The 25189-nt window shown below is 39.7% G+C and overlaps 3 protein-coding genes and 1 pseudogene across 7 annotated transcripts in view; 2 read left to right on the top strand and 2 right to left on the bottom strand.

Moving 5' to 3' along the window:
- The window catches only part of FAM216A (family with sequence similarity 216 member A), an 8401-nt gene extending 3652 nt beyond the window's left edge, over window positions 1–4749 (bottom strand). The window contains exons 1-3 of one of the 4 annotated variants that reach the window (XR_002779304.1): window positions 4121–4749; window positions 2735–2772; window positions 1–23 (exon numbers count right to left, since the gene is read on the bottom strand). Coding sequence is in view for 1 of the 4 variants with exons in the window: in XM_011355784.2 (XP_011354086.1) it covers window positions 210–329; window positions 2735–2772; window positions 4121–4209 (247 nt within the window). In the remaining 3 variants the exon portion in view is untranslated. Of the gene's footprint in view, window positions 24–209; window positions 330–1330; window positions 1364–2734; window positions 2773–4120 lie in introns of those variants that run through there. The other 3 variants (XR_002779302.1, XM_011355784.2, XR_002779303.1) reach the window with 3 other exon arrangements.
- Window positions 4750–4867: 118 nt separating this feature from the next.
- On the top strand, window positions 4868–13481 carry GPN3 (GPN-loop GTPase 3). Its single transcript, XM_011355779.2, has 8 exons — window positions 4868–5019; window positions 6923–7031; window positions 9592–9759; window positions 10639–10763; window positions 11350–11465; window positions 11616–11712; window positions 12216–12344; window positions 12880–13481. The coding sequence occupies exons 1-8, from the start codon at window positions 4972–4974 to the stop codon at window positions 12940–12942; spliced, it is 855 nt and encodes a 284-aa protein (XP_011354081.1). The 5' UTR covers window positions 4868–4971; the 3' UTR covers window positions 12943–13481.
- Window positions 13482–14171: 690 nt separating this feature from the next.
- LOC111737057 lies at window positions 14172–14290 on the bottom strand (annotated as a pseudogene).
- A 565-nt stretch (window positions 14291–14855) lies between these two features.
- On the top strand, window positions 14856–23192 carry ARPC3 (actin related protein 2/3 complex subunit 3). Of its 2 annotated transcripts, XM_011355778.1 has the most exons (7): window positions 14856–15011; window positions 17059–17158; window positions 19426–19502; window positions 20957–21025; window positions 21831–21957; window positions 22309–22403; window positions 22883–23192. In XM_011355778.1, the coding sequence occupies exons 1-7, from the start codon at window positions 15006–15008 to the stop codon at window positions 22943–22945; spliced, it is 537 nt and encodes a 178-aa protein (XP_011354080.1). In that variant the 5' UTR covers window positions 14856–15005; the 3' UTR covers window positions 22946–23192. The 2 variants fall into 2 exon arrangements, with proteins under 2 accessions (XP_011354080.1, XP_011354079.1); XM_011355777.1 differs by lacking the exon at window positions 14856–15011 and having other exon boundaries at window positions 17047–17158.
- The last annotated feature ends 1997 nt before the right edge of the window (window positions 23193–25189 follow it).

Genomic DNA, 25189 nt, shown 5'->3' with positions numbered 1-25189 from the left:
AAAGAACTCTTATGATAAGGAATCTATGATGATAAAATTGCATCCATTCATGAGTTTACCCAGCAGATATTTATAGAATCCTAGACAATATGCTGGGTGTACCTTGTCTTCTGCAGTGCCTTACCCTCTAAGTAGCTTTCTTTCAATAAAAAGTTCAGTTCTGAATACAAAGAGCATTAAATAAAAGTTTGATAGTAGTTAGCATATCTTTAGAAAGGATGAATCTGTCATTGATTCAGGGATATGAATTGTTTGAATTTGAGGAATTTTCCATAACTCTTGCAGCTTGGCTATGTGTGAGTTCACTTTGTGTCCATCTTTGATTCCCTCTGTAGGCAAGGACATTATTATGCAAATTTATGAGAAAGATCAGTTTAACAAATTAATTGTTAAGATCTATGTATTTACATGTGTCAATGATAATTCTGGAGTAGTAGCATGAGTCAAACTTAAGGAGATATATGCTATGCCATTTGGTTTTAGAGCACACAAAAATCTAAGATATTTATAAATATTCACTATATAGGTTGTAAATCATTGCACATGGACGATGTTATTTTGAACTCTGCTGAGATGCAAACCTATACTTTTTCAGTTTACTGTATGTCAGATCGTACTAAACAGGACTATACATGCAGTATTTGTATTTTAAAGATTTACATCAAAATTTTATCATTCATTTGACTTTAGTATATAGTTATAAAATTCTATTCTGTAATAAACTCAAGATAAAATAACACAATTGTAATGCCTTTAATGAGACAGTGTTAAAATGAAGGGCTTTGCAGAAACTTATTAAAACTATTTTTACATAATTTCAGTTATGTCATTGTTTTAAATACTTAAGTCTTTCAATACAAAAATGAAAGTTGAGACATATTCCCAGAAGAATGGAAACTAGTTTTCAGTTTCAGACATATTGAGACTAGTAACTTAATTTAGGGTAACAGATTAAGGAAAAACAATATCTGGCAAAATTTAGTCAGGAAATAACTCTTTGTTACACTTCCCACATCACCACACACCCACTCTCGCCAGGCAACCACTGATGTGCTATCACTATAAATTAGTTTGCATTTTCTTGAGCTTGATATAAATGAAAACATACAGTATATATATTTGGTTTGGCTTTTTCACTTAACATAATTAATTTGAAATCCAACCATGCAAGTGTAACAAAATTTCATTCCTTTTTAGTATTGGATTATATTCCATCGCATGTATATAGATCGATAGATAGATAGATAGATAGATAGATAGATAGATAGATAGATAGATAGATAGATATTCCACAATTCGATTATACACCCACCTGTTGATGGACATTTGGGTTGTTTCCAGTTTTTGGCTATTACAAATAGAGCTGGCAGAACAGATTTTAAGTTAAAAGTTTGTATTTAGTAAAGTGAATTAAACAAGTAGTTTTGTTCAATATTATAACAAAGGCCACTATAATTTTACATATTAAAGTATAAATTTAGTTATTTCTTTAAGATTTGGGCAAGTCAGATAGTGTAGATAAGAGTTATATTTGCATACTGAAGGACTAGTTTGTAAACAATAGAAAATCATCTGGAAATTATGACCCTTAAAAATCATAATTTGAAATCTGTAATAATAAAATAAATATCAAGCCAACATTTAAAAGTCTATTTTTTAAAATCTTTTTTCAAGTCATAAACATGGGTTAATTAAGACTATATGTCCCTGTTGATCCATATTTCTGAGATGCATTTCTCAAAAGCTTGATAGCATTTCTTTACAGAAAATGAAACATTTAAAAATAATAGTTAAACTCAACAACAAACAACGCACTTGAAATATGGGCAAAGAACTTAAGGAGACTTTGGCTATCTCCAAAGAATATACACAAGTGGCCAATAAGGGCATGAAAAGATGCTGTCACTAATCATTAGGGAAATGCAAATCAAAATCACAATGAGACACCTACTTCATACCCATAGAATGATGATCATCAAAAAAAAAAAAAGAACCCCAATGTTAGCTAGGATGTGGAGAGATTGGAATCCTGTGAATTGCTGGTGGAATGTAAAATGGTGCAGCTGCTATGGAAATCGTATGGCAGTTCCTCAAAAAATTAAATGTAGCATGCCATATGATTCAGCAATATCCATTTAAAAACAACAACACTATTTGTTTATATGTATTACATATATAAATGTACATACACACAGATAATCGCATGTGTGTTTATCATAGATAACTGTAAGGACTATAAATTTTCCAAGGAAAAGCAAAATGAATCCAGGTTTAGATATCATTTAATGGAAATTTTTGCCCCTGCCAAAATCAGTGAGAGACCTTTGGGGGCTCGTCTTACTCCCTTAACTCCAACAGCTCTATTCTTTACTTCAAGAGAAAGGAAAATAGCATCACTAGGAAATTATGTTCTTTGAAGTTGTTCCACTTAGAATTTTTTTCCTTCTTTTTGTGTATAAACCCCAGGCTGTGCTCTGTGCTATAACATCAGTTATAAACAGTTTTCAGATTCATTGCTATTTTGAAGTATTCTTTTTTAAATGCTTGATGTAAGATATCTTAACGAGAAACAAAGAACCTGCTGGAATGTTCTTTGAAAAATCTGAAAGACTAAGTTCGCCGAGGATGCTAATAAAGTCTATTTTTAAAACTCTATTGTGTGAGTAGTTATAGCAAAATTGAATTCTCTGAACTGTTATTTATAGGTATTATCTGCTTTATATGCTCTACTTACCTGTACCTTTGGAATTCTGGTAATAATGTCCAGTTGACCTGTTTTAAAAAAGGATGTAAATAATACGTAATAATTGACAGCTTTATAAGCATTAAATAATTTTAAATTAAAAAAACAGTATTGCATATGCTTTTTATTTTGCATGTTTCCTATCAGACAGAATATCCTGCAAATTTTCTCCTGTAATTCTGGTTATATTCTAATGGCTCCAGACATTTCCAAAGTGATCTGAGATTTCACCATACTAGACAGGATTTACTTTAAGCCAGATTTGGTCTGATTTTTATAGCCTCCTAATCTAATTCCTACAATGAGTTTAATAAAGTAGTTTGGGCTTCTGTGGTATCCATAACACTTTCTTGTTCTCTTTATTTTTAATAAAGTAATTTCGCTATGGAAAAGACTATCTTGTTCTTCATTATATGTAATCGAGGTATACTGGATCTAAGTTGGTTTGGAATGTTTCTAATTTTGTACAAGTTCTTTTTTTCTTTTCTCAAATTAAGACAAAACTCCCTTCCTTCCCTCGTCCTTTGATTTATTCAATGAGCAGGAGTTCACTGATCTTCTGATGTACTAGCATCCAGCACTTCACTAAGCACTGTGATGAACAGAAAAGAAACACGAAACCCATCCCATCTATAAGAAGTCTTCGATTCGCTAGATACCAAAAAAAAAAAAAAAAAAGATGGTCATGGGTGCAGCAGCAGCTAAGACTGAGCTGAATTGAAGAGGAACCCCCGGCAGCTCCCACTTTCAGGGAATAACAGATGAAACGGATGAGAAGGTACTGCCTATGGCAGTGACTTCAACAGCTAATTGTCTTCAGTATCTTGGAAATGAGTAAAAACCTGCTCGAAATAAATGAATTTCTGTGTGAAGAAAATGCCCGAATCAAGGTGCCTCTAATATTCAGTCATCTGTTTCATTGGCGATTACGGATTCGCATTTGACATAAAAGTCGCTAATGTCACATACAGGGAGCTGATTTATTGATTGAGAAGCCCTCGGTGGAGCCGGGTGGGTCTGTTCCCACATTCTCCCCTGCTCTCCCCGCTCCGCTTACGCAGACACCCTGTGGCCAGACCGAAATTTTCCCAGCAGGTTTCGCAGCGCCCCCTCGCGGGAGAAAGTCGCACGCACGCAGGCGACTGTCACAGTTTACTTTGCACTAAACCTTCCTCCTAGGAAGCCCTAACCCTAAGCAGTGAATCGGCTTCTATATTTCCCATCCCGGCCACAACATAGTTTCTCCCCGCCTCTCACTTCAGTGCACTGGGAACCAGTCTATCCAAGCAGCCAGCTCGCAATCCCTCCTCTACAAGGGAATATCGACCCAGGGCCGGTCGCCGTCCTCCCTACTCCCTCGGGGTCCCTCAGCCTCACCCGCCGTCACCCTCGGTCCTGGCCACCGTAGGCGGCTCTACGGAAGAGCTGTACTCCCTCCAGTCGGACACCGGACCCTGGCCGGGCATCTCGTCCGGGGAGCCCGGACCGCGAGCTGTGTGCTGGAAAACCTTTCCCCTCTTCCCTTCCCTTCCCCCGTGAGCACGCGTGAGTCAGGCCTGGCAATATTGGGAGTGAAGAGGCGGACGCCAGATTCTAGGTCCCTCCGATGCGCTCCGGACACTGTCCGAATAGCTTCGGGGGAGCGAGGAGGACAACTCCACCATCCTGGAGTTAAATGGGGGAGGGGCGAGAGTTCTTTAGTTGATTGCACGTTTGCATCTTTTTGTGGAAGGGATGCGTCACAGAAAGGAAATACACATGCCCTGTAAAACAGCAGGTTCCTTCCTCCACGGTATTCCAGACTCTCAGCGAATTTGCAAATCTTGAGCGTCATCATATAAGTCAAACATCAGTGCGCAAACTAAGGACCAAAGCACCTGGCACAGGAATGCAGAGTGTCATCCGTTATCCGTTATCACCAAGGCAACCAGGCTTCGCCAGCTTCCCAACCGCCGCTTTCCGCCCACTACTTTTGCGCACTCGCCAAAAACCTCCCTCCCTTCCGGGTGTTTTCTCGGGAAGCGTTTCACGCGGGGGTTGGCCCGCGGGGCGCTCCGTAATCGGAGGTGTGGCAGAACAGAAGCGGTAAACAGAATTCGGATTGTGATTGGTTCGCACGCCGCGTTCCCGGAACTCAGCGGGCGTCGCGCGAAGGCTGAAGGGAGCGTGGCAGTCGCCTCTCGGTAGTTACTGTGCGGCGGGTGGCACTGGGGGCGCGGAGAGCCGACATGCCTCGGTACGCGCAGTTGGTCATGGGCCCCGCAGGCAGCGGGAAGGTGAGCACTTGGCGAGAGAAGTCGGAGTTCGTGGGAAGCAGGGAAGTTTGGGTCCTTGGGAGGTGGGGGCGTGGGATGTGGATCGCTCCTGCCGTCTGTGCTTGTGTCTTTTTTTGTTGTTTTGAAACAGGAATGTTACTAATGTTTATGCTCAAGATACTATGCAGAACGCCTCATATATTTCCACAACAACCCTATGAGTCCTATTATTCCAATTTTACAGATAAGGAAAATGAGACTCAGAAAAGTTAAATTCTTTGTCCAAGATCACAGCTAATTAAGTGGCGGCTGGAATTTGAATCCAGTTTTGTCTAACTCCAGAATCTGGCCCTGTCTCGCTACCAGGAGGTTAAAGTGGGTCTCGTTAGTCACTTTCTCGGAGCTTGAAACATGGACTTCTGGTATTTGAGACGATTTTAAGAAGTACATGGGCCTGACATTAATGAACATTGAATCATGTATTGAGAAAGTTGCTCCTTTTTCCATTCTTTCTATTTATATTGAAGTGTAATTTGTCAGTTTGATGCTAATTTGTCTTCAACACTTATTTAAATTCCCCTGTCTTTTCAGAGAGCAGATCTTAGACTCAGAGCTTTTGACAGGCAATTATATTTAGCTGGAATGGAAAGAGTTGTAAACTTGTATTTAATTTTATGGATATGTTCTTGTTATGATTAACGTAACTGGTTTTCTGCTTACAATAGCGATAGTTTTTCTTGTAAACAAATATTAAGCAGAAAATGTTAGGGGTATTCAAGTATGGTAGAAATGGTGAAGATAATGGTCAAATAACACGAGTGTGGGAAACACTCAAGTCTGGAGGTGTTGTGTGGCTTCAGTCTTTAAATTAATGTTCTGAGGCTGCCCTCATCTGGATGCAGGAGTTATAGACATGATTGTGATATGGTCCTTGCTTATCCATTATGTATGTGTAAAATCACTAATCAGAAAGAATGATAGAGTTTATTTCTATATTCTAGATTGCTTCCCAGACTGATTGTGTTAGAAAGTTTCTCTAAATGTTTGATGCCTGCTATCAGAAATACTTATTTTGTGCCAGGCACTATTCTGAGCCCTGAGGATTGTGTTATTGACAAAACACATACACACGCACACAAAAAATCTCTGTCCTTGTTGAGTTTATATTCAAACATTAAGTCAGTTGGTCAGAAGTAATTACCAAGCATTTACTATGTACCAGGTACTGTGCTAGTCCCTGGGCTTATAAAACTGAATACGACACATTCCTGCTTTAAACTAGAGGGTGGATGAAACAGACAAGTAGCCTAAAGATTTTAACATAGTGTGGTATCAACTACATGAGGAATGAAGAATTCTCTAAACCAGAAGTTGCAAACACATGGCTCATCTCCATGCTGTTTATTGACCCCAATGGTCTCCCATCTTGGAACGCTCTTCCCTAGCTTGCAAGCACATTCCCATCCCTCAGCTCAAATATCCCCTCCTCAGAGACATCATCTCTGATCACTCTACCTACACAGCTCTGTTTGGACTGTGCAAGTCCTTGTGGGGACCCCATGTGTTAGGTACTGCACTATGCAAACAAATACTCTCTTTAAATTTTGCTTGTTGCATGTTGGAGCAGTAGGAGCCTTAGGGATCATGCAGGTCATTCTAGTTAGAAATGAGAAAATCGAGGGGCAGAGTGGAGAAGAAACTTCCCTAAAGTTACCCGTGAGTCACAACCAGGTCCAGATCTGCAGCCCAGTCAGGTGTCTTGACTCCCAGCCTAGTGCCTTTTCTGTTTTCATTCAGCTTCCTGGTCGATGAAGGCATAGTTTTGTCCTTAGTAGACAGTGCCGAAGGGGTGTAGAGTCCTTCTGGGGTGGAGACAGTAGCACTACATTGCTGTTCTGACCCCTTGGGTCTTGTGACATTACAGAGCACCTACTGTGCCACCATGGTCCAGCACTGTGAAGCCCTCAATCGGTCTGTCCAGGTTGTGAACCTCGATCCTGCAGCAGAACACTTCAACTACTCTGTAATGGCTGGTGAGTCCTGAGCAGAGCCTTCCCTCTCCTTCAGGAAAAATAAAGGGGTGAGGAGGCAGTGAGTTCTGGGTGCTTGGCACAGAAGCTAAAAAGTTAATTATGACACTCTGGTTCCCTGATTTAATGGTGAACAGCATGAGACTGACTATCATTTGGTGACATCCCCCGATGTTGACGTGTGTGACAGTATCTTTTCTTGTTCTCTGATGTACAAAATAAAAGTGAGTAGATGCCTCCCTACCCACCCTCCTCTTCTGTCCCTTTCATGCTTAGTCCTGCTGTGGTGAATCCAGTTAACTGCTGATCGTACTAGAAGTAGAAAGCCTAAGTAGTTTGTTTTTTAAAATTCTTTTAATTTATTCATTCACATGTTTGTTGAGCACCTACTTTATGCCAGATTCCAGGATTATAGCAGAGAACAAGATGTCCCTGCTTTCGTGGACCTTTTAGTGGGGAAGATGAGCAATAAGAAAAATAATAAACATGTTGCAGAGTGTGATAAGGACAGCAAATACGCCGATGAGAGGGAATAACTGGAGGAGGTTGCTTTAGGTAGCGTAGTCAGAGACAGTGTCTCTGAGGAAGGGACATTTGGGCCGAGACCTGAAGATGGTAATGTGCTTCTTAGTCTGTTTGGGCTGCTATAATGAAATGCCACAGACTGGGTGGCTTGTAAATAACAGAAATATATTTCTTTCAGTTCTGGAGACTGGAAGTCCAAGATCAGGATGCCAGTAAAGTCAGGTTCCGATGAAGGCCCGCTTCTAGATTACAGACTGCCAACTTCTCCCCATGTCCTTATATGATGGAGAGGGTGAGGGAATCTCTCTGGGGCCTCTTTTATAAGAGCCCTCAGAGTCCCCACCTCCTAATATCACCACCTTAGGCATTAAGTTTAGGACTTACGAAATTTGTGGCGGGGGGTGGGGGGGACACTGGCATTCAATTTATAGCACTTGTCAACAGTGGAATGCCACTAGAGGGTTTCAGACAGGGGAGAGGATTGGCATATTTTTTATGTTTTTAAAGATAACTGGCTCCTGGATGAAAAATGGACTCTAGAAGGTCAAGAATAGAAACAGACCAGCAGTGTGGCTATCGTAGTTGTCCAGGTGGCTTGGTCTAGGGCAGTCGTGGTGGAGATGTAAAAAAGCAGACAGATTTGGTATATATTTTGCTAGTTGAGTCAGCAATATTCTATGAGAGATGGTGTAGGAAGGGCAGAAGCGTGTAGGAAAGGCAGGAATCAAGGCTGACTCTTAGGTTTCTGACTTGAGCCATTGAATGCATGATAGCATTCACTTAGGACGATAAGTTGGTTTAGGTTTGGGGCAGTTTTCCTTTCACTTGCTAAGTTTTGAGATGTCTGATAGATATCAAGAAGCAATATCAAAAAAAAAAAAAAAGAGGCAATATCAAGGAGCCAGTTGGATATAATAGTCTGGGATTCAGGGGTGAGGTCTGGCTTGGAGATATAAATTTGAGGGTCAGCAGCATAGAGATAAAACATAAGGCTGTGGGACTGGGTGAGATCAGGTTGGGAGGTAGTATGGTTAGAGAGAAGGACCCAAGACTAAGCCGAGAAGTTGTCTGATCTTCAGAGGCTGGATAGAGGAAGTGGAGTCAGTAAGGTAGCAGAAAAGCCAGGAAAATGTTGCATCACAAAAGCCAGGAGGAGTGACTATTTCAAGAAAGAGCTGGTGGTTGGGGATGTCAGATGCAGCTGGGAAGTTGTGGAAGATGAGGACAGAGGCGTGGCTGTTAGATTCTGGGACATGGAGGTTTTGGTGACTTTGGTGGTTTCAGTGTAGTGGTGGGATGAAAGCCAGATCGTAGTAGTTTGAAGAGTGACCTGGAGGTGATACGGCGTAGGCTCTGAGAAGAGAAGACTTACTGATGAAGTTTTGCTGTGGAAGAAGCAGAGAAGTGGGATGGTAACGAGTGAGATGGTAACGAGTGGGATGGTAACAAGTGAGACACAGGGAGGTTAAATAGCTTCCCTGGGGTCATTGTGTTAAGAAACAGTAATTGGTTTTCTTGGTTTGGTTTGGTTTTACCTGTTTTAGAATAGGTAGCATATAATCACATGGTTCAAAATGCAAAAGGTATAAAAGAGTAAACATCTCCCTCCCAGCTCTGTGTCCCAGCTGTTAGCTCCTCTCCCTGGAGGTGGCCACTGTTGCCAGTTTCTGGGGTGTTTTTCCATAGAGTCTATGCATATAAAATCAAATATGTACATATCCTGAGTCTGTCTTGTTTTTTAAACACAGATGACGGCATTCTCCCACAGAGTACTGCATCTTATACTTTTCACTTAACAGTATACCTGTGAGATTATATCATAATCAAATGCTTAAAGAACTTCTCATTTTTATAGCTCCATTGTTCAACTGTATAATAATTTAATTGGTTCTCAGACACTGCTACAGTGAATAACCATGTACAGAAATAATTTCATATGTGTGAGTTTTTATATAATTGTTAATTAGCACTAGTTTGGATAGGATGACTGTTTTCAAATGGATACTTTTGTATTCTGGGCCCTGTCTGTCCTTTTCAGACATCCGGGAACTGATTGAGGTGGATGACGTGATGGAAGACCATTCTCTGCGGTTTGGTCCCAATGGAGGATTGGTATTCTGCATGGAGTACTTTGCCAATAATTTTGATTGGCTAGAAAACTGTCTTGGTCACGTAGAGGATGACTACATCCTTTTTGACTGTCCAGGTAAGTCCACAATTTGAATGTGTCGTTTTCCTTGAAGTTCTGTCCTCAGTGGGAGAAAATGGAGGAGTATTAGTAGCTCTGAACCGTACATGCTGCAGTAAGGTACAAAGCTCTCACTCATTGGCTCTAATTCATTCATTGTGTTTACTGCATGCTTAACTTTGTACACAGGGAATGCCGGAGAGGGCCAGGCCCCCGTGGTCTCTGCCAAGTGGGAGTGCTAGACAGCATAAACAGAAATCACTCAAGTGATTATTTAGTATTCATGGGGACAGGTGCCCCACCCCACAGGAGTGGCACAGACCATCACATAGCAGGGAGGTTAGGGGAGGCTTCTGATCCAGGGGCCTGTGAGCTGGGCCATAGGGTGAAAGTGAGGGAGACCGTGGTCCAGGCAGAGGGCACAGCAGGCTGCAGGCCTTGAGTCAGGAAGGAGAGAGGTGGGTTTGAGGCACCAAACGGCTGGTGTGGCTGGAACACAGTAAGCAAAGGGAAATGTGATCAAGTGAGGCTGCTGGGGACAGAGCATCACACATGACTTCTTAAGCCAGACTATAAATTTGAGACTTGAGCTTAACCTAGCTTTGATCATTGTGGCTTTCCCTTTTTTTTCCTTGCTTTTAATTGAGCATACATGCACCCACAGAAAAATGAAAACGACATAAGAATAGTGCTTGAACAATATTCCCAAACTGCAAAGAACCTCATGGTTCTGTGATTGCTTTGAGAAGCCGTAAGACCCCTTAGAAACTGAATATATTACTACCAGTGGATGATTTCCTTTTTTTTCAACTGTCTTACGAAAAACATTTTTTTCTGTAATTTGATGATTTAACATATTTGCTGATCGTGACAGTCTGGTAATGTTCTTCGCCGTAGGTCAAATCGAGTTGTACACACACTTGCCCGTGATGAAGCAGCTGGTCCAGCAGCTAGAACAGTGGGAGTTCCGAGTCTGCGGAGTTTTTCTGGTTGATTCTCAGTTCATGGTGGAGTCGTTCAAGGTTCGAGGATAAATCTGTTGTCCATTTTTCAGTCATGAGTACAAGTTGATGACAGTCTCCTTTAATCATTGTGTGATTTTGGACCTTTCATAAACTATACTCCAGAGTTACTTAGTATCCCTTATCATTGAATTATTATAATGGATTTTTAATTTCATTGATAAATTATTGTATTAGATAGATTTAGGGGAACTAGTGCTTACCAAGAAAAATGAGGCAGATGCATAGTATGTAAGTCTGTTTTTAATTTGTGGAGGACCTTTTGTATAGTTTATGAACTATCTAAAACTTTTATTATTCATTAATAGCTCTTAAAGAATTTCGATGAGAAAAAAGGTTAATGATATCATCTAAATGGAGATTCGTGATAGTGTAGGTGAAATCTCCACCTTCCTTCCTATCCTCACCTTTGGAAATCAGGGCTCAACCCTCTGATTAGTGGACTGTCCTATAGTCGGGATTAGTGTTTCTTCGACTTAGGCCAGTTTTGTTCCAGTGAGGAGTAGAAGCCTCTATTTTATGCAGAGACCAGGGAACTTGGTTGACCCCAATTGATTCATATTCCATTTCCTATTTCCTCCTTTAGTTTATTTCTGGCATCTTGGCAGCCCTGAGTGCTATGATCTCTCTAGAAATTCCACAAGTTAACATCATGACGAAAATGGATCTGCTGAGTAAGAAAGCTAAAAAGGAAATTGAGAAGTGAGTTCACGTCTCCCATTATCATCAGATCTCAATTGCAGAGATGAACCTTCTAAGCTTTATTTACATGTGAGGTTCTGTCAGTTTGTAAATCTAGTTTCCTGATTTATTCTTCCTTTTATTCATTGGTCTTCTTTCTCACTTTTAAAGGTTTCTAGATCCAGACATGTATTCTTTATTAAATGATTCTACAAGTGACCTAAGAAGCAAAAAATTCAAAAAGTTGACTAAAGCCGTATGTGGATTGGTAAGCTTTTTAAGTTTTTTTTTTAATGACCAGTCAAGTATTTACGGAGGTCCAGTCAGTGGCCACCATTATGGAAAACACAGTCTAACCCTGTTTCCTTGCAAAGAGAGGACGAGGATGTTGGAAGCCTGTGCACTTGGTGGGTCAGCAGTTTAATTTAGAAGCAGTTATTGGCAGTAGCCAGTAAATTAACTGACATGTCTATTATTCTAAGCCATTTTGGGAGTTCGGAACTATCTGTGCCCTTTTGAAATTTTCAGTGGTTGTTGAATTCAGATAAATGCCCATGAAACAGTGTCTAGGTAAGTAATAAGTTGAGTGTTCTACTAGGTCAGAAGTCAGAAAAATGAATATTGATTTGCTGTTATTCTGTCTGTCCCAACCTCCCCCCACACACAAATGGCTTAATCAGAAGTATAAATAATTTTAAACTCAAATATAATTTGAAAAGAAAGTATTGGCACAATTTCAGAATGACGCTTTCTAAAATCCCTAACTTGCAGATTGATGACTACAGCATGGTTCGGTTTTTGCCTTACGATCAGTCAGATGAAGAAAGCATGAACATTGTCCTACAGCATATTGATTTTGCCATTCAGTATGGAGAAGACTTGGAATTTAAAGAACCAAAGGTAATTTCTGGTTTAGGGTATTCACTGGCTTTTGGTAAAAATATTTGTTGGCACTCACTGGCCTCCGGCATTATCCCATGATTTCTGAAATTGACACCTGTGCTCAACAAGCAACATCAATTTTACTGTACCTTTTGTCGAGGCAATGTTATTGAGTTATGTTTCTTTGCACTCAGAGCTTGGGGTATATGCAAAGAGGAGGTGAAATCCAGTTGAACTTGGGCTGCCCTCACATATGTTAGTGCAAAGACTAATCATAGTTGTCAGTAGGGCACTGTCACAGCAGATTAGTTGAGAATCGGCATGACTGTAAACTTATGTAAGAAATGCTTCTAATGAGATATGAACACTTTATCATATATCTGGAGATATTCTATCAGTCATGCCTTTTGTTACTGTTTTCTATGTGCAGTACCTGGAGCTGGTGCTGGCATTTGCTCCTTATAGAGCATTACCTGGAAAATATGTAAACACATACTAAGTCTAACTGAGGGGAAATGAATATATTTTCTCTTTTTTGTTTTCTTTGCATCAGGAACATGAAGATGAGTCTTCTTCTATGTTTGATGAATATTTTCAAGAGCACCAGAATGAATGAATAAAGAGTTTACTAAAAATAACTATATATATGTGAAGAGCTTGTGGCTGAACCAGCAGAACATTCTTCTCAAAGGATGCAATACTAGAAAGCTACTTATTTTAATAAAAAAAGTAACGTTTGGCTTTTATGAGCAGCACACCGGAATCAAGTTCTTAGTTATTCTGAAACTGCTGCTGTTGAAAGTAGAATCTTTTAGTATTATTTTTACAGCATCAACTTAGATCTTAAAAGTTGAAATTAAAATAAATGCACATAGATTTGAATATAATATAAATTAGCACTTTTGGTACAGTTTAGACCAGTCTGCCTTTATTTTTTCTGTTTGATATTTGTTATTTTTGAAAACTTTTTGGAGGGGCAGGAATTATTATAATTAAATATATGTGTGTCCAAAGGAAAAAGTCTGGAAGGATATAGGTAAGACCATGTTTATCTGTATCTTTCAGTTTTTCTACATTGAATGTATAATTAAAAAATGAAAAGTAACTGTTTTAAGATATATATGTATATAAATAAAAGAAACAGCACTAACCTTTCATCACACTCTTGTTCTCCAGTCAAAATTTGAAATAGGCAGGTTAAATTTTTGAATGAGTAAATTTTCCCAAGTAGGAGAGTCTGACATGGTTCTTTGGACAAATTTACTAGTGGGTGCCAGGCACTGGGGATAAAATGAGAGCACGCAGGGCAGACAAAACTGTACTCATGGAATTGACATGCTGGGTCCTTGAGACTAACCATAAACAGGGAAACCTCTGATTAGGAATGGGAAGAAAAGAAAACAGTAATGAAATGGAGAGTGACTAGTTAGCTACTTTGGACTAATTGTCAAAGAAGTCTCCTCCTAAAAGGTGCTATTTGTCCAGAGACCTAAATGAGAAATCAGTTGTGGGAACATGGGGCAAGGTATTCCAGTCTGAGAGACTGGCAGAAGAGATGGCCTGAAGCAGCACTGAACTTGGCTTTAACATGAGGTGCTTTCTAGTAATAGGTTAAAAATTCCTGAGCATGCAATTCATTTCTTCTCAGGAAACTAAGGTAAGTACTGTTATCTCCATTTTCAGATGAGGAAACTGAGGTTAATTATCTTGCCCTAAATTACACAGCCAATAATTGTTGGAGCTGAGATTCAAACCGAGTTCATTTTTTCAACCATTACACAAATTACAGTACAGAGTAATGTACAAAAGCTTTCTCATTGTGCTCTCCTTTACCCATTTTTTCTTTAAACACAGCACCTGGTATTCCTAGGTGGTCTCCCATCCAAGTACTAACCCGGCCTGACCCTGCTTAGCTTCCGAAATCAGACAGGATTGGGCATGTTCAGGGTACCATGGCAGTAGATTCCTTTACCGATTTTAAAAACCAGTGATTTGGTCACACCCCTGAAAACCCAGTTCCCAAACATCAAAATGAAAAAGGCTGCAAGGAACTAACATGTGAAATATTGCTGTAAACTGTAAAGGCAGTTGAGGACAATGACGTTTTTGAAACCAAAAAAAAGCGGATTGGGTTCATTCAAGTATTTATTGATGCTTACTATGTACTGTTTTACACATGGGAGAAACTGCGTGAACAAAAAATCCCTGCCTTTTGACATTCACCTGGATGGGGAAATAAACACCAAAAGTAAACTAAATAATAAAAGAATCTCAAGAACTAAGGTAAGAAGGGAAAGAAAGAGAGGCAAGGGAGTGCGGTGGGATTGAGGTTAAAATAGTGTGACCTAGGGTATGCTTCACTGAAAAGGTGATCTCAGGGAAAAACAGAAGCGTGCTCATTGGATTTGTGGACATGCAACCCCAGCACCTATTGCTAGCTCCGCGCCTCGCGCATGCGCGACACTCAGCCGCTGTCTGGTGCTCGCGCGCCCCCTGGCGCCCCTTCGGATCCGCGCAGCCGCAGCAGCCAACCGCAGGGCAGCAGGGCCGGAAGCGCACCTTCTCCCTCGCCCTCCCCTTCCGGTTCGCTTCCGCCTACCCCGCCCGGGCTGCCAGACCGGAAGCGCCGCGCTCTAACCCGATCCTCCTCGTCTGGATTGAAACTCCGGGGCCGCCAGGATGCCGGTAAGGGGCCCGAGTCTGGGGTATGGGGAGACAGTGAGAATCGGGGAGAGCAGCAAGAAATCGTGCGTGCGCTGAGAGAAGCGGGCCAAAATGGGCAGAGAGGAAGCGGGGGCCAGAGAAAGAAGGAAGAAGGGGGCCGGTTCCCGTAAGATTGGGGTGGCCTGGGCAGGTCGGCTAAGGGGGTGGGGGCGACAGAATGTGCCAGAGTGGGCGTGCAGAGGAGGCTGCCTCTGCCCTGCCGGCCCCCGTAATCTCCATTCCCGACCCCGTCTTTTTCCTTTCTGCACCCACCCTCCGACTCCGACAGGGTCCCTAAAGCCTCAATAGAGCCACGAAAACAAGGGCTGCGCTTTTTATTTTTATTTTTCAAGTCCAGGGTCCGGCTTCTCCTTTTTTCCTGAAGGCCTACTTCCTCCTCCGCCCCAGGGGGTGGGTCCCTAGCGCTGCTTGTCATCTGTCAGATCCCACTTCCTCTCCTGTTGCCCGGTGGTGGCCGCCACCAGAGCAGACTCAGGATCCGCTCCTGGTTTCCAAATTTTTCTATTTTCTTGTGCATCAGAGTAGGAGAAGAATTGAAGGTGGTGTGGTTTGTCCTAATTTCAAACAGCCCGTCTCTGGGGTAGATTTATCGCCATCATGATCTTCATTCTGCAGATTAGGAAAAAGGTTTTTAAAGAGTTTACATTCTAATGGGGAGAAACAGTAAACATGTAAATGTAAGTAAAATAAAGAAGATCGTTTTCGATAGTGACAAATGCCAGGAAGGAAATAGATGGGTAACAAGACATCTGTTGGAGGGGAGGGTGGAGGCTGCTTTAGATGCCCTGTATCTGTGATAAAAAGGAGCAAGCCATGGTTACAGATTCATATTTTATGAATCCCATAGCTACCATGTGACTCCGGATGTGTGCCAGACAGCTGAGCTACACACTATAAATTATCCTGTTTAATCCTCACAGTGACCCTAAAAAGTAAATAAGTTACTGTTTTCTCATTTTGCAGAGGAGGAAACTGAGGCTCAGAGTTTAATAACTTGCCCAAGGTGGCGCACTAGTGCAAAGGCCTAGCTTGGTAAAGCCAGATTTTAAGATACGACTCTAAAGCCCTGTGCTTTTTCTATTTGTACATAGAACACCCTGGACTTCCTCTGTGATTACTTATTTAATATCTGTCTTCTCTGTTAGCCTGAAAGTTCTTCAAGCACGGAGACCATACTGGTCTTGCATACCATTATATCACCATGCTTTGTACTTAGAAGGTGCTTAGTAATCATTTGGTGAATGAATGAATATATGAATGGAGCTCGTGTATTCTTACAGACATCTTGTAAAAGGCAGAACTAGGAATGATGTACAAATTGCTCTCCTAAATGTGACTTTTTTCCCCTCATTTTTAATTCACAGCTGCCCCTGAAGGCAGTATCCATCTCTTCATTTTACAAATTGGGAAACAGGCTAAGAGAAGAAAAGTGAATCTTAGATGAAGGCGTGAAATGGCAGAGCTGATAAACCAGTGCTTGGGCTCCGGCTTAACCACAGCGAGGGGCTGGGGGCCACCAATTTAATGTTTGCATATTTCTGTAGTGTAAATACTCCCACCAGTTACCGGTTGTGATGTCGCTGAACATGGAAGAGATGCATAGTAGCACCCCATTATATAGTATTTCCATAAAGACACAAAAGACGTAAATAACCTTAAGATCATGGACAACAGTAAAATTTTTTTTACATAGGAATTAATGCATTTTGAGTATGTATTACCTTTTTTTTAGTATAACATTGCAGATTTATATAATTTTTAATAACGACTGTGTTCAACAATCATCTTGGCTCAAAATTTCTCAAAATTCCTAAGAATTTTAACAGTTGGTTTTCATGAGCCAGTAAGAGCCAGCTCCAGCACATCACCACCATCATCCCTTCTGCCACCACCTCTAGTTAGTCTTGTGTGGGTTACTCTTTTTTGCCTTTGGAGAAACGTACTTGTCTGCCCCGCTGACGTGTGCCCTCTCTCTGCTTCTGTGTTCTTCCCTGGCATGCCACTGCAGGCTTACCACTCTTCTCTCATGGACCCCGACACCAAACTCATTGGAAACATGGCACTGTTACCTATCCGAAGTCAGTTCAAAGGACCCGCCCCTAGAGAGAGTAAGTAGAAACCCCTTTCCAATATTTTCAGATTTCTTTATGAAGCATCTAGGAACCCTATGACATCAAATGGAGGACATTCTTAGCTCAGTCCTCTGTCTCAGATTGCTCTTGTATTTTCTGTTTCCTTAGTGGATATTGCTTTCTAGACCTTTCAAGATCCTGGCTGTACGTTGCATCTAATAAGAAACTGTATTATTGCTGCTAGTTTCTCCAGGATATTTTATTGAGGGGAAAGAGAAAATATGCTTAATTCTCAACACCGTTTCTGTCATCGTCATCAGTTCTTACAGATTAATCTAATGCTGCTACTTCTGTAGAATGCCATGTCCCCATCCCTTCTCTGTCGTCAAGAAGGAAAAACACAAAACATATTTTAGCCTCTTCCCCATCTACATCTACTTCCTTTATCCCTTTTTCAGGATCTTCATTTTTAGCAATACCTCAGTCTTAAATTTTAAGATTTAACATTATATAACATTATATAACATTACTTACTTCTTGTCTTGCTTTTCTGAATTTTATATCTTGGCTTTCTTTCTTGCTACGTACTTTTTTCTCTTTTTTTACTGTTCAGAAAGCGCCGTTCTTTTCAGACACTGAGACTCTTCTGACACATTCTGAGGTATTCTGCTGTGTAAGATGTGGTTTTCCTACACCGAGGGAATTCCATTCATGGTTTCCAAGACCAAGGTTTTAATTACCGATTTTGTACCGATGCCATCTCCATCCCACTGCCAGACTATTTTGGCTTGACCTCTTTTTAATTTTGTTTTCAACACCAGTTGAAAGCTCAGTAAACTTAATAAATTCGGTGAGTCACCGTAGTCTTTACTTGATTCTGAAATGAAGAAAAAGGAACAGATGGGAAAAAAAACACATCAAAAAGAAGAAAAATAATGTAAAATAATTACAGTGCAAAGGAAAAGTAAGAATCAGTGTTGGCCCAGATTCCTTAAGAAGAACACTTTTGGACAGTTACGAAATACCGTGTAGAGTATCAGAAGATGCGGTGACCAATGCTGGAGTAAATCTGATTACCCCTTGGCAACCCTCTGAGGGAGAATGGGACCTCAGGAAACCAGATCTTCATGGTTTCTGTGGACAAGGAATGAATGACCTGTTACTCTTCTCCAGGGGACTGGATTAGAACTGAGTTGGGATTCTGGAGGAATGTAAGCCTATGTTTGAGCTAAATAACTGTTAGCATTCATCCAGTTATTTACACCCAACAGATATCTTTTGAACACATTATATGTGCCAAACACCCTTCTAGGTTCTGAATCCTGTAACCTCCCTACCACATATGCGTCCCTATGGTGACATTTAAAAGATTGAGCTGGTTTTTGTAAACACTGTTGAATCCTTTGAGGAAGTTTCCTTTTTGCACATAAGGAAATAGATTGCAAGGAACACAAGTCTAGAGTTCAAATTCTGTTGAAATTCCTTAGCAGAGGAATGAGCAGGGATAAAGACACCTGCATTACAGAGCATTAAAACTTCAAGATTCCTTTTCATTTCTGCCATGGGAGAGGGATAGCAGTCATGGACAAAAATATAAATAACTGTCTCTGTGTAGCTGAAGCCAGCTGCCGGAAACCAAGAGCCTGGCATTGTGACCTTTTTAGAATAAAAAAGGAAAACGAAAAACTGCCGGAGAAATTGTGTAATGAGATCTGTCTTTGTCACAACAATAGTTCTGGCTTTCCTCAGTTGCTAGCCACCTAGAACAGCTTGTACAAATAGATTCGAAATCACGGATTTTATAAACAGAGAGATGTGTATGTGAACCCCAGTGGGTTCCTAAATGACAATTGACAGGTTTTTTTCCCCCTGAAACTATAGAATGTAAATTTAAATAAAATTATATTGAATATTTTAAAAATCATTTTGTTAAAGTTAGTTTATGCTTCAGTCTGTTTTTATAAATGCATTGAAGTGTCTGGAACGATGTTCACCAAGTATTAATAGTAGTTATTTCTCACAGTGACAATTAAAAAATTTGGGGGGAGGTATTGATTGATTAATTTCTCTAATGAGCATAGCATGTATTCTTTTTATGAAAACAATAAAGCTAAAAGAATAAACCATGTACATATTTTTCTAGAAATTGTTTCTAACAACTTTATATTTCAGTAGCCTCATTTTATTCAACTCCAAAAGTCTTGACTGTTGAGCTTGGATTTTTTTTTTTCTTGATAGCTTTTTTAGATGTTATATTTTGCATTAAGCTAATGTTCTCGGCCCTCTTCTTGTGTCCTGCTTAGCAAAAGATACAGATATTGTGGATGAAGCCATCTATTACTTCAAGGCCAATGTCTTCTTCAAAAACTATGAAATTAAGGTAAAGTACAGAGCTTTTAATATTTAATTTAGTTTTCTGATGGGGATAATATCTAACTGGCAGTCAAATTGAAGAGTAAATGAAATGAGATTGTGTGATTTTTAAAAATCTCGAAGACTGCCTGATGTTAGACTCTATATCAATAATAGTTTCTCATTTTTCCTCCAAAGTCTTTGCCAGCGGGTAGCAAACCACAGCCAGAGGGCCAAATCTGGCCCACTGCTTCTTTTTGTAAATAAAGTTTTATTGGAACACAGCCACACACATTTGTTTATATATGGTCCTTGGCTGCTTTCACACCACAACAGCTGAGTTAGGTAGGTGGTGATGAAGACTTTACAGCCTGCAAAGCCTAAACTCTTTGCTCTCTGGGTTTTTTTTTTTTCCCCCCCATTATTCAGCATTAATTAAGCACCTACTGTGTGCCTGTCCAAAACTAAAAATCCTGTGTGCTACATTATTTTTTATATACATCTTTGTCCTGGACCTGAGATGGATGAATACAGACACTTCAGTGACCCTAACCCTTTCCTCAACCACCCTTTCTTCCCTTCTGCTCTTAGTTCTCTGAGGAATGAAGTGAAGGGGAAAGTAGAAGTGGGGTGACAGAGGAAGAGAGGGGGAAATGGGAATAGTTTTCTGCACTCCTGCTGTGAGCAAGTTACAAGAAACGTCAACACATTTTCTGGATAATGTTCTGGAATATGGAACTTCAACTCCTTGCCAAACTTTGACCTTCTGGAATCAACAGGGTCTGAAATCTTTATTGTAGACTCTTGGTCTACAAATTGTACTCTAAACATTCTGTGATATTAGCAGTATGTTTTCTGTAAGTGTTGTGTGTGTAATAGATGTTAGTAAATATAATTCTGTCACATTCTCTCTTGAATATCATATGATCTTAGAAACAGGAAAATGTGTACTTTGTTTTTTAAACTATAAGCCTGTGTAAAATTTGACCTGAAGTACATCCCATATTTGATCAACATCCATTCGCCTTCTCCACATTTTCCTTTCGGTTAGGTCAAGAGTTGGGCTTATGGAGTTCTTCCAGAACAAGTCACATGTGAAATGATTGCTTCCTCTTTTAGAGTCATGAATGTTTCTGTTCTCGGCACAGATCCTGAAATGAAAGGGTTTTTAAAATTAGCCAGCCATATGGTGCGCTTCAGGTTTTCCTGGCAGCTCTGTGAACTCTCCTTCCTCCATGGGGTGCAGGGGCCGTTGGCACAGCTCCTGGGGAACCCAGGGGCAAGGGGCGGTCACACAGCTCAGGGCGGACATGGAAGGCGCTTGCGAAGACTGCATTTGGAGAATGGGAATTTTTAATGTTATAGTAACTGTACTTTCACAGTTTTCAGTTGATAATCAGAAGACAAAGATTGAGTTCATTTATTTCACAGAATTGTTACGTTTGATCAGGACCGTTTTTAAGTTTTGTTTTCCCCCTGTAGAATGAAGCTGATCGGACCTTGATATATATAACTCTCTACATTTCTGAGTGTCTAAAGAAACTCCAAAAGGTAATTAAACTTGGATGATCATCTGTCAGGAAAACAAATTACTAATAGGTATTGGGACTTGATGAGACTTGAAGAAAAAGTAGAAAATATTTTTTCTGACTTAGAGCATGGACTTAAGAAGAAAAATTTGAATGTAGATCTCTAAACTTATAGTGTAGTTAACTAATCAAAAGATAAAGTTTTGCATGTATTTTCCCAAGACGGAAATCTTGAGCGAAAAATTCCTTGTAAGCCCTTGGTTCAGAGGTTCTTGGAGTCCAAGGATAGAATTCAGTGGTCCGTGAACTTGAATGGGAAGAAGATTACATCTTTCTTTTCACTAACTTATAACTGAAATTTAACATTTACTTTCATTAGTGACGTAGACAACCACCCACAGTTGTATTAGTTGTACCTGTGACTTTTTCTCCAATAGAAATCAGCATTTTCATATGACATTTAGAGTCGAAGATTTTTTGCAATTTCATTTATACTCATTACTACTTCAGAATTTAGTTATTAGGGCCACTGCAGGATCTCGTTACTTAGTGCATGAATAAAGCACATATAAGACTATATCATAAATTTATTTTTTTATTATAATTATTGTACTTCACTATAATTAGTTTCTTTTGTAATTCTGTGTATTTTATGTTATTCATTTAAAGCATTATTCTGAGAAGGGGTCCACTGGCTTTACTAGATTGCAAAGTCACCAAAAACACTAACCCCCCAGCCATAGCTACTTAGACTGAAAAATTGCACATTAGATATTATTATCCTTTTCCCCATCAAATACATATGTGTATATGATTTTTTTTTTTAGTGTAATTCCAAAAGCCAAGGCGAGAAAGAAATGTATACATTGGGAATTACTAATTTTCCCATTCCTGGAGAGCCTGGTTTTCCACTTAACGCCATTTATGCCAAACCTGCAAACAAACAGGAAGATGGTAAGAATCTCTACTTCCCTGCATAGCGTAAGATTTTCTCCATTTGACTCCCCTCCTCTCCGGCCCCCTGCCTTTTCTTGCCTTGATCAGTATTCAGTCGAGAATCATTAGGTACGTTATCTTACTAGTCACTCTCACAAAAGATTCTTGGCAATAAGTGTGACATGTAAAGAATCTTTTTGGGCAAAAATGAATATAGTTATAAAACTGTTTGGACTGTCATGTCTATTTCTTATCCTGTTTAAATGTATCAAATATATTGCCAAGGTCAGTGTCCAGATCAGCAATCAGCATATTTGCAGTGCATTCTCAAATACAATTTTTTATTGTTCTGTCTGCTCCTTGTTTTAGAAATGATGAGGGCCTATTTACAGCAGCTAAGGCAAGAGACTGGACTGAGACTTTGTGAGAAAGTTTTTGACCCTCAGAATGATAAACCCAGCAAGGTAAGTCCCTCTTCTTTGCCTGTTTAATTGATAAATTTTATCCTATAGCCTCCATGAAACACACTGACATCTTTCATTACAAGAATACTTTTAGTTTCTGCATTGCATTATTACTAAACTTTGAGTATGTGCCTCTACACAGTAGGAGTTCACTGAATCACAGTGAATAATAATTGCATATAATAAAAACTTTTGGTTGGTTGGTCTTATGTTGGGGCATTGTAAGCCTCATAGAACAGGTTTTTTTGCATGAGATATCTCGTATGTATTACATCTATTTTGTCATAATTTTGAGTGACCTGTAAGTCACTCCAAAAAAAAAATTATTTTTACGTGTGCTTTCAAGGAGTTAATGATGTTAAGGGCTGCCAGACTAATATTAAGTTTTGTTATTAAGTAAATTTGTGTTATGGCTTTACTTTGAAGCTTCATTATGATCTGACTGCCACTGTTCCTTCCATTTTGTCCCCTCTTGGTAGTGGTGGACTTGCTTTGTGAAGAGACAGTTCATGAACAAGAGTCTCTCAGGACCTGGACAGTAAAGGGAGCCTGGGCAAACACTGTTTCTACAGCCGTGGCAGCGTTTTAAAGCAAGATGTACACAGTTCTTTGCATTTATTTCATAAAGTTTTATACAGAAGAGAGAAGAGAGCATGTCTTTACTTGAAAAGCTGTTTATCAGGAATTTGGATTGGGGGGCAGAATGAGTTCTCGAAGGGTGATTTGAAATTTTCTGCAGTACTAAGCTGATGCTTAGTAAGTAATAATAAAGAAATTTCTAAGATTTCATGTCAGGAAAACTTTATTGATATCTTTGACATTCACTTAAAATTTTTTTGTGAGATGATATTCACCCTTTTAAAGTGCACAATTCAGTAGTTTTTGGTGTCTGCACAAAGTTTTGTACTCATCACCATTAACTCCCGAACATGTTCATCACCCCCAAAAAATGCACCTGCGTCTGGCATCGCCCTCCATTCCTTTCCAGCCCCTTCCTCCTCATCCCTGGTGACCACTCATCTGCTTTCTGTCTTTATGGATTTGCCTGCTCTGGGCATTTCACATAAATGGGATCATATACCATGTGGCCCTTTGTGTCTATTTTCTTGCACTTAGCATGATGTTTTCACATTTCATCCATGTTATAACCTTATTCCTTTCCTTTTTTTATTGTGGTAAAATACACATAACATTTAGCACTATTTTTAAGTGTACAGTTCACTGGCATTAATTATATTGTCACAACGTTGTGTAATCATCACCAGTTTATTTCCAAAACTTTTTCACTGTCCCAAATGGAGACTGACCACCAGACCCCTGGTAATTGGAACTCCCCACTCCTAGTAACCTCTGATCTACTTTCAGTCTCTGAAATTGTCTATTCCTAGCACCTCGTGTAAGTGGAATCAAAAACATTTGTCCTTGTGTGTCTGGTTTCTTTCGTCTAGCATAGTGCCTTCAAGGTTCATCTATGATGTAGCAGGTATCAGTACTTCATTCCTTTTTATGACTGAATAATATTCTATTGTATAGATGTACTTCATTTTGTTTATCCATCAGTTTATGGACAACCTGGTTCTACTTTTTGGCTGTTAGGAAAATGTTGAGAACATCGGTGTACAAATTTTTGTGTGGTCATGTTTCCATTTTTCTTGGTTATATACCTACAGGTGGATTTGCTGTCATACAGTAACTATGTTTAACTCACTAAGGAACCGTCAGACTTTTTTCCACAGTGGCTGTGAGGGTTCTAATTTTGCCACATCCCCACCAACATGTACTTGTTTATAGCCAGCCTAGTGGGCTTGATGCAGTCTCTCATTTTGGTTTTTATTTGTACTTCACTCATGATGTTGAGCGTCTTTTCTTGTGGATAGTGGCCATTCATATATCTTCTTTTGAGAATGTTTATTCAAATCCTTTGCCCATTTTTTACTTCAGTAATTTTTGTCGTTGAGTTGTAGGAGTTCCTTATATATAATCTGAATACTAGACCCTTATCAGATGCATGATTTGCAAAAATTTTCTCTCATTCTGTTCTGTTTTTTCACTTTCTTGATAATGTCCTTTGAAGCACAGAGGTTTTTATTTTTGGTTAAGTCTCATTTGTTTTTCTCTTTGGTTACTCGTGCTTTTGGTGTCTTATCTAAGAAACCATTGCCTAATCCAAAGTGTTGATGTATGCCTATTTTCTAGACATTTTATACTTTTAGCTCCATTTCGAGTTAATTTTTATATATGAAATGAGGTAGAGTCCAGCTTTTTTCTTTTGCGCGTGACTATTCACTTATCCTAACACAATTTGTTGAAAAGACTATTCTTTCCCTTTTGAGTTGTCTTGACCCCCTCGTCAAAAATCATTTGACCATAAATGCGTGGGTTTATTTCTAGACTCTGTATTATAGTCTGTCCTTATGTGACATTTGCTTTTATATTTGGCCAGTTTTTAGTATTTAAGAGGTTTGCATTATTTGGCTGACACAAGTAGCTATTATGTGAGATCTTCCAAAAACATATGAGACCATGGTATGTTAAGGTTATAAATTAGGTATTTCAGGAAATGCCTTGAGTCCTTCAGACATAATTATTGTACTGCAGCCTGTATCACTCCTTAAGAGGCCGTTGTTAAGAGGCAGTGTTCGGATTATATTTAACCACAAGCACAGAAAACTCAATTTAGAGTGCCTTGAAGGTGTTTTCTTTCGAATCTGAAAGCAGTCCCTGAATATTCAGGGGAGCTATTTAAGGATGTCTTCAGGGACCCCTAATAGGCTTCTCCTACTTTT

The sequence above is a fragment of the Pteropus vampyrus genome, unplaced genomic scaffold (genome assembly GCF_000151845.1).
Source record: "Pteropus vampyrus isolate Shadow unplaced genomic scaffold, Pvam_2.0 Scaffold23, whole genome shotgun sequence".
NCBI lineage: Eukaryota > Metazoa > Chordata > Mammalia > Chiroptera > Pteropodidae > Pteropus > Pteropus vampyrus.
Note: the sequence above shows the minus strand (reverse complement) of the source record. Positions and strands in the feature narration are given on the sequence as shown.

Bases quoted from the DNA above. Each gene is read 5' to 3' on its own strand.
- GPN3 (XM_011355779.2), top strand. From the start codon at position 4,972: ATGCCTCGGTACGCGCAGTTGGTCATGGGCCCCGCAGGCAGCGGGAAG. The intron at 5,020-6,922 runs GTGAGCACTTGG...GTGACATTACAG, and splicing joins GCCCCGCAGGCAGCGGGAAG to AGCACCTACTGTGCCACCAT. The intron at 12,345-12,879 runs GTAATTTCTGGT...TCTTTGCATCAG, and splicing joins TGGAATTTAAAGAACCAAAG to GAACATGAAGATGAGTCTTC.
- ARPC3 (XM_011355777.1), top strand. From the start codon at position 17,047: ATGCCACTGCAGGCTTACCACTCTTCTCTCATGGACCCCGACACCAAA. The intron at 21,026-21,830 runs GTAATTAAACTT...TTTTTTTTTTAG, and splicing joins GTCTAAAGAAACTCCAAAAG to TGTAATTCCAAAAGCCAAGG. The intron at 21,958-22,308 runs GTAAGAATCTCT...TCCTTGTTTTAG, and splicing joins TGCAAACAAACAGGAAGATG to AAATGATGAGGGCCTATTTA.